Here is a 19,527-nt window from a genome sequence, read left to right as displayed (position 1 = left end):
ATAATTTTGATTGTTAATCCTAATGCCTGTTGCTGTTGAAGTACTGTATTGATTTTATCTGGTGGAAGGGCCTTTAGATTTGTAAAGAGTAGCATTTCCATCTGCTTTTAATAAGGGATTAATATTTCTTAATTATATTTGGAAGCTGTTTTGAACTATCATATTTAAAATCATTTTTAATTGATTGCTGCTAAACCCTTTGATTTGTTTTTAGATCCCTAGATATATTATAACCCTTCATGAACTTCTGGCTCATACACCACATGAACATGTGGAAAGAAAAAGCCTTGAATTTGCTAAATCCAAGCTAGAAGAATTGTCAAGGTGAGACTCCATTTATTCTATGAATGCAAGGTTATTGCTGCCAAGTGAAATAAGGGAGAGGGCTCCTGTCCCTTATATATGTGTGTGTGTCTGTGTGTCTGTGTATTCAGCAAGTGTTGCTGCATGACAAGCAGTAGCTGTTGAAATTTCCTCTTCTACACAATCATTAAAAGGGCAAGAGCCTTGTGCCTTTTTCTACCTGGCGACCCTATATGAGACTAAAATAGAAATTGCAAATTATGATATCTGTACATTCTTTTTCAAAGTGGAATTTTCCAAAGTGGAATTAAGGTGTATGTGAGCACAGGAAAAATAAAAAGTGTCCCCAGAGAATGATTTTGGCTTTTCAGAGATCACTCAACAACCAATATTACCCAGTATAAGCATAGTTTTACATGAATAATATATGAAATTTTCTTTTATCTCAGCCTAGTTTACATAGGCACAAAACTCATGTGCATAAAGAAGTTGTCTGTGCTTTTTTTATCATAGGAATATAAGATATGAGCTATGGATATTCCAGGTTGCTCCGCTTTCAGAAACTACTAATACTTTATCCCAATCTTTATTCTTGTTTATGTGCTATGGACATGAACTATGCATATAGAAAGCTGTTGTTTAGATATATTTTCTTAGAAACTGTATGCTATTTCAATGGAAAAAATGTGACTTTAATACACTGAGTAACTTGAGAATTTTTGGTACAGACAGTTCTAGTGCAATGAAGTATATCAGTAGGCAAATATCAGTGGAACATTTTATAAAACAGAAACAAATATTGTAACAATAGTGATGTGTTTTCTTCTGTTCTGAAATGTATTTCCATTTTCTATTGCCTGGCAGATTACATTTATTTATTTATTTATTTTATTTTATTTTATTTTATTTTATTTTATTTTATTTTATTTTATTTGTATTCTATACTTTTTCTTAGGAATTCACAGTTAATTTTTTAAAAAGGCTTTTAAATAGAAGTGGTTCTCTAGATGCTTTTGATCTTCAGCTCTCATCATGCATGACTATTAAGTATGCCAGTTAGAGCTGATGGGAACTGGGAGTCCAGACAGCAATGTGGGGCTGGCAGAGTATCCTAATCTCTACCTTGAATCGTGAATTCCCAAGATTACCTACTGAAGTTATGAACAAGTAAATGTTGTTCACACCTAGCATTCTAGCCAATGCCAACATGGTTATTCATGTCTTCATTTGTGATATTTTAAGGGCTGTTTTCTGTTCTTGGAGCAATATGCTAAAAATGTTGAATTGTTGACTGAGTGGAAGAGGTTGTAGCATAAGCTTTTACAGACTTGGTCTACTTCCTCAGATGCAGATTATAGACCAAGTCTACAAAAATTTATACTACAACATCTTTTGCATAGTTAGCCTCAAAGATGCTACAAGACCCCTTGCCATACTGCTATTCCAGACTAATGGTTCTGAATTCTGACTGAGGAAGGTTATGCAGGAGATAAAACGTGAGCTTCTATGTGCATCCTCTTATGAATAATGGGAAGTGGTAAATCTTCAACATTAAAACTAGAGTTTAGAAAAAGTTACTTTGCGTCTCTCAGAACTCTCCTCCCACTAACAAACATGTAGTGGGAGGTATAGTCCAAAAAAGTAACTCAGGACTCTTGCATGGATTTCTTGGATCTGCACTAGGGCTTTTCCAAAGTGTTTTTGTTGTTGTTGTTGTTGTTGGTTCAACAGGGCGTGATTTGCTTAGGTTGTCCTATGGAGTTTGAACAGTAAATATTCTCTTTCTTTTAAAAAAGATCTCACCGTCTCACAAATAGACTACAACATTATAACTTAAAAATAGATACAGTGGATCCTTGTTATACACTGGGGTTTGGTTCCAAGATCCCCCGTGTATAACAAAATCCGTGTATGCTCAAGTCCCATTAAGTATAATGACATAGCAAAATGGTGTCCCTTATAAAAAATGGAAAATCAAGGTAAATTTATACTTTTTTGGAACATTTTCAAACCGTGTATGCTTAAATCCGTGTATAAAAAATCCGTGTATAAGAAGGGCCAACTGTAATAGATAAATAGATGGATATTGTTTTGAGATGTCTCTACATTTAAAAATACACATTTGAGGGTGGGAATAAAATATCACATCTGGTAGTGGGAATTGCTGGTGAAGAATCTGGGCCAGTGTAAATGTCATTTGGATACATAGAGAAAAAATCCTGACAACTTCACTGCAATCACCTCACACATTTCTTTTTCTGGAAGAGCCCTTAGCCTGAGTAAAACAGCATAAAACAAAGGAATGGCAGTAACGTATGAAATCATTCAAAACCATTCAGTAACAATTCAGCTAGATGAAGCACCTGAGAAAGAAAAAGGACCTTCTACTAATGCTAAAGGGATTAAGACTCCAGGCAAATCTTCCCATAACAAAGTACAGTAACGAAAAAGATTATTTCTCCAGTCATCACCAACCTGACCTTAAATATTAGTGGGGCCAAGAAGAAAGTCTCTATGAAGGTCATAAAAGTCAGACAGGTTCCAGTGTTCATGGTCCACATCTAATTGTTATTCTTAACTAGGGAAGAACCATTGGATCTATTGCTGAATGTATCCCATTGATTTCATACAACTGCTGTACCAGCTGGATTTAGGCCAGTTAGTGTATGCATATTTATGCAGTTAACAATTTATTTATGGGATCTAAAGTTTCTTTTTTTTCCCCTCATGGGTTTTCAACAGAGTGATGCATGATGAAGTGAGTGATACAGAAAACATACGGAAAAATCTTGCTATAGAAAGAATGATAGTAGAAGGGTGTGACATATTATTGGACACCAGTCAAACTTTTATACGACAAGGTAAGACCATTTAGTTTAAGACTAATTCATAAAGCATTAAAAAAATTTTAAAACAGCAGACTTAATGTTGGCATCATTGGGAAAGATAAGGATGCAGGGTAGTATATAGCTGAGACCAGACATCTGCACGTATCCAGATATGATTAATGAATTGTAGCCCTACAGTTTTGGGCTGCTGCTGAGCCCCAACTCTATGCTGTTTTTTTTCCAGGGGACATGAAAAACAGCAGCACTATAATAGTAAAGCACCCATGGGAAAGTAACATACACAATAACGGGACTACCGTCTTCAGTGGACCAGAAATTATCTACAGCAGCATGGAAAATAGGTCTGTCTGGCCAATAAACGTTGCAGACCCAGATGATGCCAACATCCAGGCAAAAACTCAAGAGAAACTTGAAGTACTTGAAGCTTTGTCAATTGGTGGAGAGATTGTGAGGAATGAAAACAGCTGCCTGTTGTTCCCATTTTTAATTTGTGCTTCAGGAACATCACAAAATGATAGAATTTGATTTTTAAAAAAATCAGTAGGATTTTTCAGTGCCAGTGCCAGTGCCAACTGGATTTTTTTAAATGAGAGAAACCATTACATGGTATGTTTGAAATGCCTAGGAACCTGTCCTGCCTTAACTGAGGGGGTTGTCCACACAGACCCAAAGCCCTGTGTTCTCCCTGGCCTCCCATCATCAATTAGCTCTGGGCTGGGATCTGGCAGACTGGTGGATCCTGCCTGATCCCAGGTCAAAGGCAGCTTAGTGCAGGACAAAATTGCCAGCTATTTGCCACAGAGTTACTTCAGACCCTGGCAAATCAGATGGCCCTGTGCACCCCTTACTTCTCTTCACCATTGTAGCTAGTGAGAAGACCCTCATCACTGTGACTCATGTGGAAATGGGATGCCTGGCTACGTGGATGCAGCGAGGTGCTTGTTTCCAGATCAGATGTGATGACAGGGATCTTCTCCCTCATCATGCCAATGGTGGAGAGAGGTAAGGGACACATAGTTGTAGTTTGCCCATGGCACAGAGACAGGTGCAAACACTCACCCATCCCCGGGGATGATCTGGGTAGCTATCCTGGCCCCTGTATCTGCTGGATGTCTTTGGTGGTTCTTTGGGAAGGTCAGCATATTTCCCTTCAAAATTAATTATAGAAAGATACAGTTTAATGAACCCACATTACTTGCAAATTATCAATACTACTGCTCTGTTACCTGAGTACCTTTCTGTAATTAAAAAAAAAAGTACTGCCTGAACACAAGATGGAGATATCATAAGCTAGAAGAGGAAGCCAAAGGAATGATCCTATCATAAGCTAGAAGAGGAAGCCAAAGGAATGATCCTGAAATGGGTGAGGGAAGAGAAAAGATAGGTGGGAAGTCCTGGAATGTGGCATGAGTGGAACCTTATGAAGGAACACTTGATACTGCCATGTTTTGTTTCATGACCAGTTTATGCTGTATGAATGTAGGTTGCTTCGTGTGTTATAGTTTCTAAAAAATATAGACATCAGAAAAATGCAACTATCATCTCAAGATCTTTTTAAAGAGAGTCCAAGGCCAGTTACTTACACATCTATGTTGATGTTGTCTCCCTTCAGGTTGTTTCTGACTTATGGCAACATTAAGGCAAAAACCCTATCATGCAGTTTTCCAGGAAATATTTGTTCAGAGGTATTTGCTTCTGCCTTCCTGTAAGGCAGAGAGTGTGTGCCTTGCGCTTGGTCACCCAGTGGGTTTCCATGAGGGATTTGAACTTCAGGCTGCATCTGCACTACAGAGATAATAGTTTTACACAGCTTTAACTGTCATGGCTCCATCTTAGGGAATCGTAACATTTGTAATTTTTTGTGGCATCAGATCTCTCTGACAGAGCAGGCTAAATAACTAATAAAACTACAAATCTCAGAATTCCATAGCATTCAGCCATGGCAGTTAGATCTGTGTTAAATTTCTGCAGTGAAAATATAGCCATAGTCCAATGCTCAAACCTCCACATCACACTGGCCCCCTCATGAATACTTTGCAGTTTTTTTTTCTCAGACCAGCAGAATCCCCTGCAGTGTTGGGCTGCTGATTGGGAAGCATGTTGCAAAACAAATCCATTGACTGCACTGAGAAAGCATTGCACACTTATCTAGATGAAACCTAAATATTTTGTATTGTTTTCAGAAATAATTTATCCAGGCATATTTACTTGGCATTCAGGCAGTGTTTGTAGTAATATTTCACACAGGGTTTCTTAAAAAAAAAACACCATCAACTCTCCACTTCAAACAAAAGTACAGGAAATAGGCTCAGATTAAAAATTATCAGCTGGAGAGTTTCATTTTAATAAGATAGGTGATAATAATCAAATGAAAGAAAGAAATGCAAGAAAGTAATGGCAAATCTTTGATTCTTTGGTGTTAATGGCTGGAAAACCCCCAGGCATTCAACAGCTGTTGCAGATGCCTAGGCATTTCGAACCCCCCCCCCCCCAGGTTTTGGAGAATTTGTATGAAAACAAAAAGCAGAAATTGTGTCAACTGTCATTGCTGTTCTTCTGATCAATATTGACATTAGAATTCAATGCCTGCAAGATGAATAATAGAACAGTGGAACCGAAAAGTGTGGCAAATGGCACTGGTACAAAAGTCAGTGCACCCACCGCTAAGGTTCATTCATTGGCTTAATACATTTTCTGACGCAGCCACTGGATCACAATGTCTTAGAAAGCAGGGTGCTTTGTGGGATGTACGTCTATAGAAATAAAAAATAATTATTGTTAGAATTTTGCACAGCAGGTATTTTATTCTTGTAGACATGATGGTCTGTCTGTAGTATACACATTTGCTAAGGTGTGGCAGTTGACTTCAATGATCTGGAAGATGGGCTTCATTTCATTTCATTTAGTTTTTTTTAAAGATATCTTTCAGTCTCTTATAATAAAGTGTCCTTGGCAGAAGTATAGACGAATATGTTTCATTCTATTAAACATCTGTATTGATGGAAGTTTTTTCAGACTGACATTCTGATATGTTCTAGTGAAACAAGAATTATGCTTGAAATGTTTAAGAAAGAAAGGTTTTGCTCTTGTAACATGTAGAGTCAAGAAAGACTTTCCGGCTCTGTTGTATTTCACTATTGATACCACGTTCTGATGGAAATATGCTGTTGTATGTGAATCTTTATGCTGTGTATTATTTTATATGCTGGTGTATTAAGTATATTTATTGAGTAACGTATACATTCTTATACATTTTATAAAGTAAAATTTTACTTTAAATATGGTTCTACCTGTTTGACTACATTCAGTTGGACTTAAATCTGATTTGGATAAGATTGCAGGTACAGTCAGCCCTCCATATCCACAGAATCATATCCATAGATTTATACATAGATTTAGCCATAGACTACTTGAAAATATTCTAAAACGATATAAATGCTGAAAACCAAACCTTGATTTTGCTATTTCATATAAGGAACAACATTGGAGAGGTGGGGTATAAATAAATTTATTATTATTATTATTATTATTATTATTATTATTATTATTTACTCCACTGACTGTATTGGGATTTGAACATTCATGGATTTTGGTATCCACGTGCAGTTCTGGAACCAAACCCCAATGGACCAAGGGCCCACTGTACTTCTCTATACAGGGTTTAATGAGATTTGGTAACTTGTTTAAAGGTTTCTTATTCAGTGGCTTGGCCTTTTGCACATCTGGGGCCAGTCCAAGACTGTATTGCCTTAGAGCCTTATTGCATGAGAAAACAAAGCCGAAATGGAGCAAGAGAGCAGTAGCTTTCCCTGTGCCTCACCATGTGACGTTGTAGTACTTTGGTTCTCTTCCCATAGGAGACAATCATAAAAGTGTGCCTTTTTTTAAATGGATTTTTCCAGCGCAACAAAAGGCACACTTTCACGGCCTTCTCCTTTGGGAAGAAAGCAGAAGCGCTATGATAGCATGTGTTTCTTTTCCTCATGTGATAAGGCTCTGAGCAGCAGTTTGGAATAGGGAGTGCAGGAAAAGCCGTGTGTAGTCACCTCTGTCCTGCAACATATTTCTGCTATTCCCCATCCTCACCATCTGATCGCTAAAGAACTGGCTTAGTCTGCCTTACAGTAGGGACAACACCTGCATATCAGTGATCTGTGCCTTAAAGGAATGTGAATTGACATTTTTAAAAATGCACAAATTAAGAACCTGTTGATGTTAGGCTCCATGGATTATTACACATGGTGGTTGTTCATTAAGCATTATGTTTGGATAGGCACTTATTTCCCAGTATGTGTCTTTAAAATATCAAGCCTTAACATGTCAGTAATGGCTGCTTATGCTTTGTGTGCCTATCTAAAAATGTGGGAATTAATAAATTACAATATAACAAAATTGTATTTAGTATATTTTTATTGAATGAAATATTTCACTCAAAGATGAATATTTTCAGAGCTCTGAACTGTACTTTTAAATATAAAAGTCAGTGCTAAAATTCATCATAGATTTAAAAAGATTTTTATTGGTTTGATTCTGTGTTTATGTTTACTCCCAAGTAAGGGGACATAGGAATACAGCTCTGGGATATCTGATAGATTGTAGCCCTATTTATGCATTTATAATTAACCATGCTTAAGGTAAGAAAAGGGAGCAAGATATGTGGAGAATGATAGCCTGAAGAGGGGAGCCTCCCCATACACATGGAAGTTCTCTACATGAATGTGAACCCCAAGTAATACCTCCATATATAGTGGACACTGTCCCATTCAGATTGTCTCCCGACCCCCACAAGTTCAGTTTAACCCAATTATGAGTGCCTGAACAGAGTTACAGGTCAGTAGATATCTGTATTGATTTTTTAGATTGGGCAGGCTTGGGTTGAAATTCCCTCTTAATCATGAAGTTTGTTGACAATCTTCCATATACAGTTGGCCCTTCTTATACATGGATTTCTTATACACGGATTCAAGCATCCATAGTTTGAAAATGTTAAAAAAAAGTATAAATTTAAAATATCAAACCTTGATTTTCCATTTTTTATAATGGACACCATTTTGCTTTGTTATTATATTTAATGGGACTTGAGCATCCATGGATTTTGTTATCCACGGGGGAACTTGGAACCAAACCCCAGCTTATAACAAGGGTCCACTGTAAATGTTTTTTGGGGAAATGTGATAATGCTTTTTCCCTTGAGCTCTTTATATTTTATTTTATTTTATTTATGTAAAATATTTTTGGCTTTTTTCTGCAAAATTAAAATATTTTACAGCGTTTTGTACCTGTAAATTGTAGCCCTGTTCAGGCATTTATAATTGATTAAACTGGATTAAATACTGTAAGGAAAAACAAAACAAAACTATACAATTCATTTTAGAATACGCAGCAATAAAGCAATAAAAATTAACATACAGCTGTTCCCTTTTCTAAGAGAAAGTATTAGGAAAGAAGAATTTAAACTAAAAGCATTATACTGGAAAATTTGTTGAAAGGTTTGGATCAACTGATGCAAAAAATAAAAGAATAAGGTACATTTGCAGGTTTCATCATAAATAATGATAAAACAAAAATCTTGATTAAAAATGTATGATCCTCAAGAAAGAGGAGAACTAACTAGAAGAATGGGAATTGAGATAGTATACAAAGGGGTGGAACAGACCGCCCTGAAGGGGCAGCTTGAAGCTGCCCCTGAGAGAACTGGGCTGGGGCTGCGGCAACTGCACACTGTGGCCCCAATCCAGCCTTTTGCTAGCCCCCAAAGAGGCAGCAAAATGCTGTTCCTTTTTGAGCTGGCAAAAGCATCCTTTTCCCATCCTGTCGTGACTTTATGGTGCTCCTGTGGCATGTGGCATGTAAATGCTACAGCACTGGAGCGCTCTGAAGCTGGCTGTCAGGTGGGTAGTCAAGTGGCATGAAAGCTGGCTTCAGGCATCTTGGGTGTGTACATTTCCATGTATAGAAAGGGCCCACTGTAAAATGATGTTAAAACTGGAGAATCATGAATTGAAATTTGGATGGCATGCACAATTTTGATATGAGAAACTAAAGGCAAATTCAGACTTTAAAACTCATCTCATATAAGAAGACAATTATTGAAAATATGCCCACAATATGTAAAAAAAAAAGAGTTGGGATTAATATTCTTGGATGGTTATTCCCCACAAGAAGAATTTCACAGATGGGAATTGGGAAATGTACATAAATGGATAACATATAAACACTTACTGAAAGAAGATCAAACATTAGAAGATTAAAGAATTGTAGCAGTTGAAAGAGAAAGAATATAAGATGCAATTGTTATCATACCTTAAATTAAGAGAAAGATTTAAGGAAGAAATGAATAGATTTAATTCTGAGAAAGAAGAAACAGCTTGAAAAACTGTTATGCACTGATGACACTCACTTGATAACAAAAACATACAAATTGTTGTTATGATACAGTACTGAAGAACAATTAAAGAATGTGTGGTGAAATGGGCAACAAATATAGGTCATAATATTCAGTTGAAACAATAGGAAGAGGTGTGGACCAAAGTATTAAAATTTACATGTTATGACCCTAAAGAAATTTTTTATAAAATGATGTTCAGGTTCTATATGATTCCTGATGAATTATCTAAAATGTATAAAGGTGTATACAATGTATACAATATCTAGAAATGTATAAAGACAGGTCTAAAATAAGTGTTGGGAACATAACAAACTTGTAGGGCCCTTTTACCACTTTTGGTGGACCCCTAAGAAAGCAAGAAAATTTAGGTTAGCAATATAAAGGACTAATTTGTACTATAAAGAAAGATAGTTGTTATCAAAGATGTAATGTAGAAATCTAGAGTATAGGATAGGAGTTAAATATATTTCAGGACCAAGAATAGTTTGGATGTTAATCTAAATTCAAATTTAAAATTTAAAATAAGGGAAACTTCTAAAGAGATAGAGGTATATTGCAGTTAACAAAGGAGATGTGCTCCTGAGTGCTAACAGAAAATTTGATCCCAGAAGCAGAAATAACATGGAAAGAATAGGGATAAGCTCCCACCCCACAATAATGGAGAGCAGCTCAACACATTTCAGCAAAAGTTTTATCCAAAACTAAGAATATGCACATGTGAAATTAAATAACCAGCCAAGTGAGCTTTATAAGTGAATGAAAACATTTTAAACCTTCAAGGAATCACTTGCAAACATCTTCCAAAATGTCCTGAGATGGTGATGATTGATGATGATTTCAGCTTATTTCAGTTTCACAAACAGCATTAAACCACCACCAACACAAAATGTTCAAACAAGCTTAGGATACAAGTCAACAGAAAAACACGTATAAGGGATTTTAGTGTCCCAAATGTTCAGCTATGCTTTTAAAAAACATGCTGGGGCTGGGTGGGGGTGGTCGCTTGTGAGGCAGGCTTATCTACTTTCCTTTTCTCTCTGTTTTGCTATTCTTGTATACTCAGTAAGGATTCTGAACGTAGCTGCAGGTTACCTTGATTGTGGTTACTTTGCCTGACACCAGGCAAAGTGTTTCTCCTGCTCTCTTTCACCATTCTCCCAATGCTGGTGCCACTAAAAAAATTCAGTTAGGCAGAGAACAAGGATAAAGTGGGGTCTTAGGTGGTGTTAAAATACTTTGTAAAAAGGAGCTTCTTTGTCAGAAGCTTTGTTAACTGAAGTATGATGCTGGCTATATCATAAGATACTAAATGTAAAGAACCCTATTGACTGACAATGTATTTACAATGTACTGTTTACTTTTGTAATCACCAGGTACTCTTATACAAGTCCCTTCAGTTGAGAGGGGGAAACTTAGTAAAGTTCGCCTGGGATCATTGTCTTTGAAAAAAGAAGGAGAAAGACAATGTTTTTTATTTACAAAACACTTTTTAATTTGTACAAGAAGCTCTGGAGGAAAGCTGCATCTACTTAAGGTACAGCATTTTCACATTTACAACTAGCATTGAGAAATGAAGAACATACAGCTTCAGTTTCTGGTGTTTCCCATGACACCTTTCTGTTATCATACAGAAGTTTAATTTTAACATAAAGGTTTGAGCAGTAAATTGAGACATTGAAGTAATGCTCAAGAATCTTTTAGAAACATTCAATATATGCAAATTGGCTGGATTTAAAGATGGTGCTAAGGTTTTTGAACTAATTGTGCTTAAAATTGAAATCTGCTTAGTAAAATATTATAGGAATATTTTTATTGCAAAAAAAACAGTAACAGAGGCACTGTATCTCTCATGTATACTGTGTGAAACCATTCAATGTAACGTAAGCTTAGGAAAAAAGCTTTTTGATGCTTGCAGGCTTGCTTTTATTTAAAATTACATTTATTATTATTATTATTAACCTTTATTTATAAAGCGCTGTAAATTTACACAGCGCTGTACATACAATCTTTTTAATTGGACGGTTCCCTGCCCTCAGGCTTACAATCTAAAAAGACATGACACAAAAGGAGAAGCGAGTGGTGGAGGGGAAGGGGATGAGGTCCAGCAGTTCCTCTCTACCTCCAAGGCCTGGACCAAGGCAGGTGGACTAGAGGGAGGGCTTGGCTTCATAATGGATGGTTAATCTTCTTCCATGGAGGCCTGTTGGAGTTAGCCTGCCTCACTAGTAGGATAATACATATAAAATTAATATGCATATTCATATTTGGAAAATACATGATTTCCAGTTTCTCCCCTCAGAATGTTTTAATTTTGATTTTTAGAATAATCAAAGAAAGAAGCCTAAGCAATATATTCCCATGTTCTTCCTTTAGGGGAGATAATATATGCAATGCACCTTTAGCATTCTAACAAAGACCTCTTCCCTATTAAATAACAAGAATGGGAAGCAGCTTGTTGTTCACAAGTGTATAAGAACCTTTCTATAAGAGCTATGCTTGTTGTTGTTAACTGCCTTCACATCGATCTCGACCCATGGAGACCCTATGCATGAGAAATCTCCAGGACCCCCCTGTCCTCTACTGCTCTGCCCAGCAAACTCATATTCGTGGTATCTTTAATAAAATCCATCCATCACTGGTTCCCAACCTGTGGGTCGGGACCCCTTTTGGGTCCCTTTTCCTGAGAGTCACCTAAGACCATCAGAAAACACATATTTACATGTAGCAATGAAAATAATTTTATGGTTGGAGGTCACCACAACATGAGGAACTGTGTTAAAGGGTCGTGCCATTAGGAAGGTTGAGAACCACTAGCATGTGGCCTTCCTCTCTTTCTACTTCCCTCCACCCTCCCTAACATTATTGTCTTTTCCAACAATTCATGCCTTCTCATGATATGGCCAAAGTATGACAGTCTAAGTTTTGTCATCTTGGCTTTTAGGGATATTTCTAGCTTGATCCCATTTGTTTGTTGGCTTTACATGAGATCCTTAGCACTCTTCTCCAGCACCACATCTCAAATGAGTTGATTTTCCTTTTATCTTCTTTCTTGACTGTCCAGCTCTCACATCCATACATAATAGGGAATACAATGGCTTATATGATTCTGACTTTTGTGCTGAGTTATATGTCTTTGCATTTTAGGATCTTTTCTAGTTCTTTCATAGCCACCCTTCCCATTCTTCTTCTGATTTCCTGGCTGCAGTCCACATTCTGATCAATGTTTGATTCCAGATACAAGAACTCTTTTACTATTTCTATTTTCTCATTGTCTAGTTTGAATGTGTGTACGTTCTCTGTGGTTGTTATTTTTGTTTTGTTCAGCAGTAATCCTGCCTTTGCACTTTCTTCTTTGATCTTCCTTAGTAGTGTACCAGGTCTGTGAGGTTCTCTGCTAGTATATGGTGTCATCAGCATATCTCAGATTGTTGATATTTCTTCCTCCTAATTTCACACCTTCCTCTTCCATGCACAAGCCTGCTTTCCTTACAAAATGTTCTGCATATAAGTTGAATAGGTAGGGTGATAGGATGCAGCCTTGAAGAGCTATGCTAGATCACCCCAAAGACCTCTGTACTCCAGCATTTTATTCCTGCAGTGGCCAACAAAATTCCTGTGGAAAGCCATTCGTACTTCTTGGGAACTGGTAGAAATACAGTGCTTTTGGTACTGAGGTTAATACCTGGCCATCATGAATACTAGGTGTTGACTAGAAAGTTCAGTGTTAGTTTCTATAAATTTACATGGATAGTGGGTCTCAGAGTTAGTTTCTATTCAAATTCTGTGTGTTGCTTAGGTTAAATCCAACTTTGTGGTACCATGTTTCTGCTGGCACAAAACAACTTCTCTCTTCCTTCCAGTAACCCTATTACTTGCCTGAAAATTGGTTCTGGAGAATTTTCCTGTCTGCTCTTACCAGTGTTTGAAGGCTTGTACAAGGCCGTAAGGGAGGGAAATGCTTCCTCTCATGGTTCTGTTGATAGACTTATTTCTATCAGCAGAATAATACTACACTGGTGCCTCGGGTTACGAAATTAATTCGTTCCGCCATTCCTTTCGTAACCCGAAAATTTCATAACCCGAAAAGGCTTTCCGTTAGCACTGGAAAGCCTATAGCTGCACTTTGCATTTGAATTTTGCGCCGAAATGAATTTCGTAACCCGAAAAATATTTCGTAACCCGAAACAGTTTTTGCCAATCCAACTTTTTCGTATCCCGGAAATTTCGTAACCTGATCATTTCGTATCCCGAGGCACCAGTGTATTTGATTCTGGTCCCTGAGGGCACTCTTTGCAGTAGGGGTAGATTCAAGAGTTGAATCCAGCTCCCTCAGGGATTTCCCAGGTGGCTACACCCTCTTCTTCATGAGACTGGTAAAGCAAGTGTGGGGCAGTGGGGACAGCTTGCCCTGGGAGCAGGCAGTAAGAGGTGCATTGTCTGAATGTGGCTGGCGAATGCAGTGACTCCTTCTTCCTTTTCCACCTCTCAGTGGTACCTGGAAGGAGGCGCTGAGCATAGGCAGCCACTATCCTTGGCCTTTCTCAGAACATTTACACCTCGCCTCACTTCCTGGCACAGGCAACTCCCACTGTTATAGAGAGGAAGTAAAACAAGGTGGGTTGGGTTGAGCGAACATTCTTCCTTTTTTGGGGGGAAAGAGAAGAATGGAGGCAGGCACCCCTAATTCCTTTCCCCTTTATATTCTTGGAGCTGGGCACCCCCTCCTGCCAGAATCTTTGCTCCTCCTTCCTATTAATCAGTTCCAGAAGAAGCCCCACATGAGGGGCTTCTTCCTCTTTTCTCACACCCCAATGTTTCTCAGCTTCCATTTTGAGACCCTCTTTTACACCCTCCATTCAGAGGGTGGCAGTGACACTTGCTGTCATAGGCAGAGGTCTTTCTTGCTCTCTCCGTTCTTGGCCTTGCACAGTAGTGCTGTCTCCTGATGATAGATCCCAAATTCCTCGATTCCTCCTCTCTTTCTGTTTCTCCAATTGTGAGCCCTTCCATGTTATTTTGGTAAGGAGGTAGAAGAGCTGATGTGCACCCCCTCTCTATTTGCTCTGTGTGTCAAATATGCTAGTCATGACACTGCTTCATTATACCATTATTTAATGCAGTGCTTCTCAAGGCATATGATGTGTAGGATCAGCAGTGTTTCTTTCTCCAAGTGGCAAGAATCAGCACCATATTTGTTTCCATTGGCTACAGTGGTTTCTTTCTTTCTTGAAATGTTGCTGCCAATCAGCAGCCCCTGGACTGGCAATGATTCATGGACAACCACATTTGAGATGCACTGCCCTAGTGGTTTCCTAGTCTGGGATGGTAGGGGTTCCTCATGAGAGAGGCTGAAATTCCTCTTCTAACATTTAGTTACTTGATCTAAAAGCTTAAACCTAAAATATGCTGGTGTTTTTGGTCCTAGCCTTTTAACTTTGGCTTTACTGAGCTTCTAAAGTGAAATTGGCCACCAAGCTGAAAGAGATTCCCTACCCTTCTTTTAGAACTTCGTCATTCAAAAGCTAAGTTCCTCCTCTGAAGAACCTCAGGCTTTTGATATATTTACAAACAGGGATATGGGGAACTTTTAGTCAACAGGCCTCGAATGGCCTGTGGGTCACTCCTCATCTGGAATGCTAAGCCTTCTTTTTTGACATAGGTTATTAACATTGCGGCCTTTTGCATGTTTACTGAAAAGTAAGTCCAAGTATGTTAAATAAGGCTTAGTCCCAGGTAAGTTTATATATAGGATTGCAGCCTTAAGAGTTTAGACATTTCTAGTATAATTTTAGGTTGTAATATATTTCTGAAATTTGGACCATATTTAGACAACTTTGGATGTACTCTTTATTTTATCTAATTTTTTCTCCTGTTCAGCCGCTGACCTGGTATAGATAAGTTACTATGTTATTATTCCTATTAATAAAATAGATTTCATTTGTACTGGGATATTACATTACAGAGTGATTTTAATTAGCTACAGAAATTATACATTTTAACATACTTTTATTTTGCTGGCATTAATAATCTACTTGATTCTTGGAAACACATCTAAGTTTTGGAATAATCCTTTCTATGAGTCCTTGTAACATTAAACTGCATAGTTTTGCATAATGTTAAGTTAGGAGAGATGGAAAAATAGATTTCTGAAAAAGTATAATTTGTTTCCCTAGGCAGGAGGTGTTCTTTCGCTAATAGAATGCACGCTAATTGAGGAAACTGATATGAATGATGACGATTGTAAGTTATATCAAACTGTTTAATATATTTTAATGTTTACATAATTTTTTTAAAAAAATTAATGTTTATCTTTTTCCTGCATAGTATATATTAACATAAACCATGGGTAGTGCCTCTGGTACAGATTCCAATAAAAGGAAAAGGAGTTGTGATGCATTTGGAGTAGGTTGACTCTCCTCTTGCATAACTTGTTCAGAAAAGGACTGGGCAATCTGACAGGGGAGATGAATTCCAATTTCTGTCCCACTACATAGCCTCCACAGCCCATAAGATACAGTATCAAGAAACAACATCTTGCTTCCTTCCAGCACTACAGCCAGCTGCTGGCTTTACCTCTCCTCTCCCCATGCAAGAAAATGGCTGAAGTAGTGAAAGAGGCTCATTTGTCACATGTAGATTTTGTCAGAGAGCAGTGAGCTTTACTCTTCTTCCTCTCCCTGTTTTGTACTATAATTCTTAGAATTTTGTAGCCATAAAGGGTGGAGAATTCTAGGAGATATAGTCCAAAAAAGGATCTTTTCCAGTCTCTGATCCTCCGTTTTTCCTGTTAGAGGAAGAGGCGAGAGGAGCAAACCCAGCCATTTTCAACCAGTGTTTGTAGTCATTGGCTCAGTTGCTGTAAGCTGGAATAGGCTCAGTGGGAAGAGTTTCCCATTCCATGCAGTAAATATTTCTGAATGTTGGCCTGTGACTCTAACATCACAATTTTTCTCCTTTATGATTTTTAATATCTGATGAAGGAGCCAATGAATCTTTGGAAGCTTGCATAATATATTTTATGCTTTGTAGTTGGCCCAATAAAAGTATTCAAGTTGGTTAAACACCTTGTACTTTTCTGGCCCTGGTTTTAATATCCCCCTATATGCTTTTCATTATAGATATTGTAGTATCTGTGTCTTCTAGCATTTAAAAATGTACAGCTCTCTTGTCGCAGTACACTGATATTTATCTTGCGTCACATAAATTTGGCAAGCAGTTCTCCCTGCTTGAAGCTACTTATTGCTGTAGGCTGAAAACGGTAGCTGAAAACAAATTATTAAAAGTTTTGAAATCAATATATTTTCTGGGATCCTCAAGGAATGGCAGTTTACCTTTTAAATGGGTTGTAGGAATGCCTGCCTATTTAACATAAAAAAGTAACCATGGTAGCTCCCAGCCACCACCTTTTGGGAAGTATTTTTTTCAGCCCATGTGCTCCTCAGAAAATTGGCCTCTGGACCTATTTGCCCAGCCCTAATTTAGATTTTGGCTATATTGAATGCATACTTGTGAAGTATAGTATTTTTATTATTATTTCTGGATGATGACCCTTCAGCTCCAACTGCCAGTCCATAACTGATTAATTCTCCTTCACAATTATGAAGCAAAAGGTTCCGGGCAAGTATTTGGACACCTTGACTTCAAGATCGTGGTAGAACCAGCAGATGCACCTCCTTTTACAGTTGTCCTGTTAGCTCCTTCACGACAAGAAAAAGCAGCATGGACGAGTGACATTAGTCAGGTAATGAACTTTTTTTGGCAACTGTGTGGTTTATATGGCAAGTTAAAGTCCTCTTGTAACATAAGTAGTATAATATTTTAGGCACTATTAACAAAATTTTGTTACAGCATAATTTTCTTGTAGATCTGGAGCAGCGGTATGGAATATATTGTCCTCTTGATGGTGATAAACTACAACTCCCATAATTCTTGACGATTGGCCATATGCTATAGTGGAAGTTATAATCCAAGAACATATAGAGAGCCAGACTGCTCACCTTGACTAAGAATACAGAATTTAATCATTATTTTAATTATAGTTTAATAATTAGAGCATTGGATTACAATTTGGGGAATCCAAGTTTAAAACCTTATTCAGCTGTGCAGTTTATTGGATTATTTTGAGCCAGTCACTAATCAGTTACAGGACATAGATGTAACAAGAAAAAGAATATGGTGGGTGGGATGAAATGAAAATCCCTGTGTGTTTTTCTGAGATCCTTGGAAGAAGAGTGTGATAGAAACAAAACAGAATTTACTTCAGTTCTTCAATAGTTTGCCAGTGTACTGACTGTTGATAAGAAAAGAGAAGCCGCAAACCCCTGTGGTTGTGTGGAACTTATTTCAGTCTTCTTTGCATCTCAGCTAGCACACAATCCATGCATAATATTCTGCAGATCGTACATGCTTTTCTTTCCCACAATTCATATTCTGCTTTTTGAAAAGGAATGAGTGTTGATTCTGCACAGTTACTGTACATTTGTCCTCCTCTGTACTAGAATAGCTTCTAGTACATTTATAGAAGAATATTGAAGCAAATAGGGGGGAGATTGAAAGAAGAACTGAAAAGTGATCAGTTTTCCTAAATATGGAATGGAGAGATTCTGGGGTTCAAGCCTTTCACTTTTGCTAATGGAAAAATATGTGTGTGCTTGAGTCTACACACAATACTAAATAATCGGTATGATTTTGCTAGTGTTAATCCAATTTTAATGAAATAACACCAATAAGTAATATATATATATATAGGAAAAAAGAAAGAGTAGTCAGAAAGAGGCCCAATGCAAGATTAGGATGTATCAACTGTGTGTGTGTGCACACCCATGTATGAAGACAGACAGAAACACACACACACACACATATTCATAGCTCTTCAGTGGCATAAGTGATTGTGTATAGGCATATTAGAAAGTGAAGTAGGAAAAGTTTATAGATGTGGTGCAGACTATGCCTCCTCCTAAGAGAAATACCAGCAGCAAATTTCATGAAAAACTGTTCTTGCATAGAGAATCAATTAGATTTAGCAAAATTTTCTTAAGGTTAAGGTTGAAAACCTCGCATTACATATTCTAGAACTGTTCATTTGGAATCAGTAAGCTGCTTGAGAAATAACCAAAAGCAAACGAGAGGGCATTTATCCCCCCCTGCCCAGCTTTGGTAATATGATTAGGGCTGCATCATTTAATCTTTTTAATTGGTACATAAATCAACTAAAGCTTTAACCACATATTAAAATTTGCCTCTGATTAATTAGTGGGGCTAAAACTAAAGGGTGAAATTCCTTTTGGCACAGAGACACACAGATCTTGTTCTCTACCAAATTTGATGAGAGAATAACTTGGAAATGGTTCTTAAATATATACACACATACATATATTTGTCACATTAAAAATATTTTAGTTTGATTTTAGTTATGCATCTACCATCCAAACATATATATGAAATATTAATATTCATAAAGGAGCAAAAACTGAATGCGTTTAAGAGCCTCATAGACATTCAGTCTTTAAGGCAGGACTTCATAGTTTAATTCCTATTTTTCCATTTTCTTTAAAAAGTCACTACTGGTTGTCATCCCATATTGTAGATATGTGGCAATGATCGTTACTTTTTAAAAATGGATACTGATTGTGATCACATGTTACAGGTATTTCAAAATTATGTTTATCTCCCATGGATATAAATTATTTCCCAAAAGCATTATAAACATATAAATTCTTTCCCATGGATATAAATTCTTTCCCAAAAGCGTTACTTCAGAAAATTAGTTCTTTGGATGACAAATCCCAGAATTTCCCAGACTTTCCAGCCAAGGATTCGGGGCAGTGGCATCCCCACCCCTGGTGTGTGTGTGTGGGCTTCTGGGAAGGAGTGGCCAAAAGGGTGTGCTGGGCCCTCTCCTTTGCTGCGGTGGTGGAGGTCTTCTGGTGAGGAGGCCTCTGCCATTGCTACAAAACAACAGGAGGGCACAGCGGTAGGAAAGTCTGA

The 19,527-nt window shown here is 37.5% G+C and overlaps 1 protein-coding gene across 1 annotated transcript in view; it reads left to right on the top strand.

Annotated features, from left to right (window-relative positions):
• The window catches only part of RASGRF2 (Ras protein specific guanine nucleotide releasing factor 2), a 147,548-nt gene that overhangs the window by 51,820 nt on the left and 76,201 nt on the right, over positions 1–19,527 (top strand). The window contains exons 8-12 of the mRNA XM_042447812.1: positions 215–324; positions 3,046–3,164; positions 10,914–11,074; positions 15,714–15,780; positions 17,145–17,281. Of these exons, the coding sequence (XP_042303746.1) occupies positions 215–324; positions 3,046–3,164; positions 10,914–11,074; positions 15,714–15,780; positions 17,145–17,281 (594 nt within the window). The remainder of the gene's footprint in view (positions 1–214; positions 325–3,045; positions 3,165–10,913; positions 11,075–15,713; positions 15,781–17,144; positions 17,282–19,527) is intronic.

This window comes from Sceloporus undulatus, chromosome 2 (assembly GCF_019175285.1).
Source record: "Sceloporus undulatus isolate JIND9_A2432 ecotype Alabama chromosome 2, SceUnd_v1.1, whole genome shotgun sequence".
In the NCBI taxonomy this organism is placed as follows: Eukaryota; Metazoa; Chordata; class Lepidosauria; order Squamata; family Phrynosomatidae; genus Sceloporus; species Sceloporus undulatus.
Note: the sequence above shows the minus strand (reverse complement) of the source record. Positions and strands in the feature narration are given on the sequence as shown.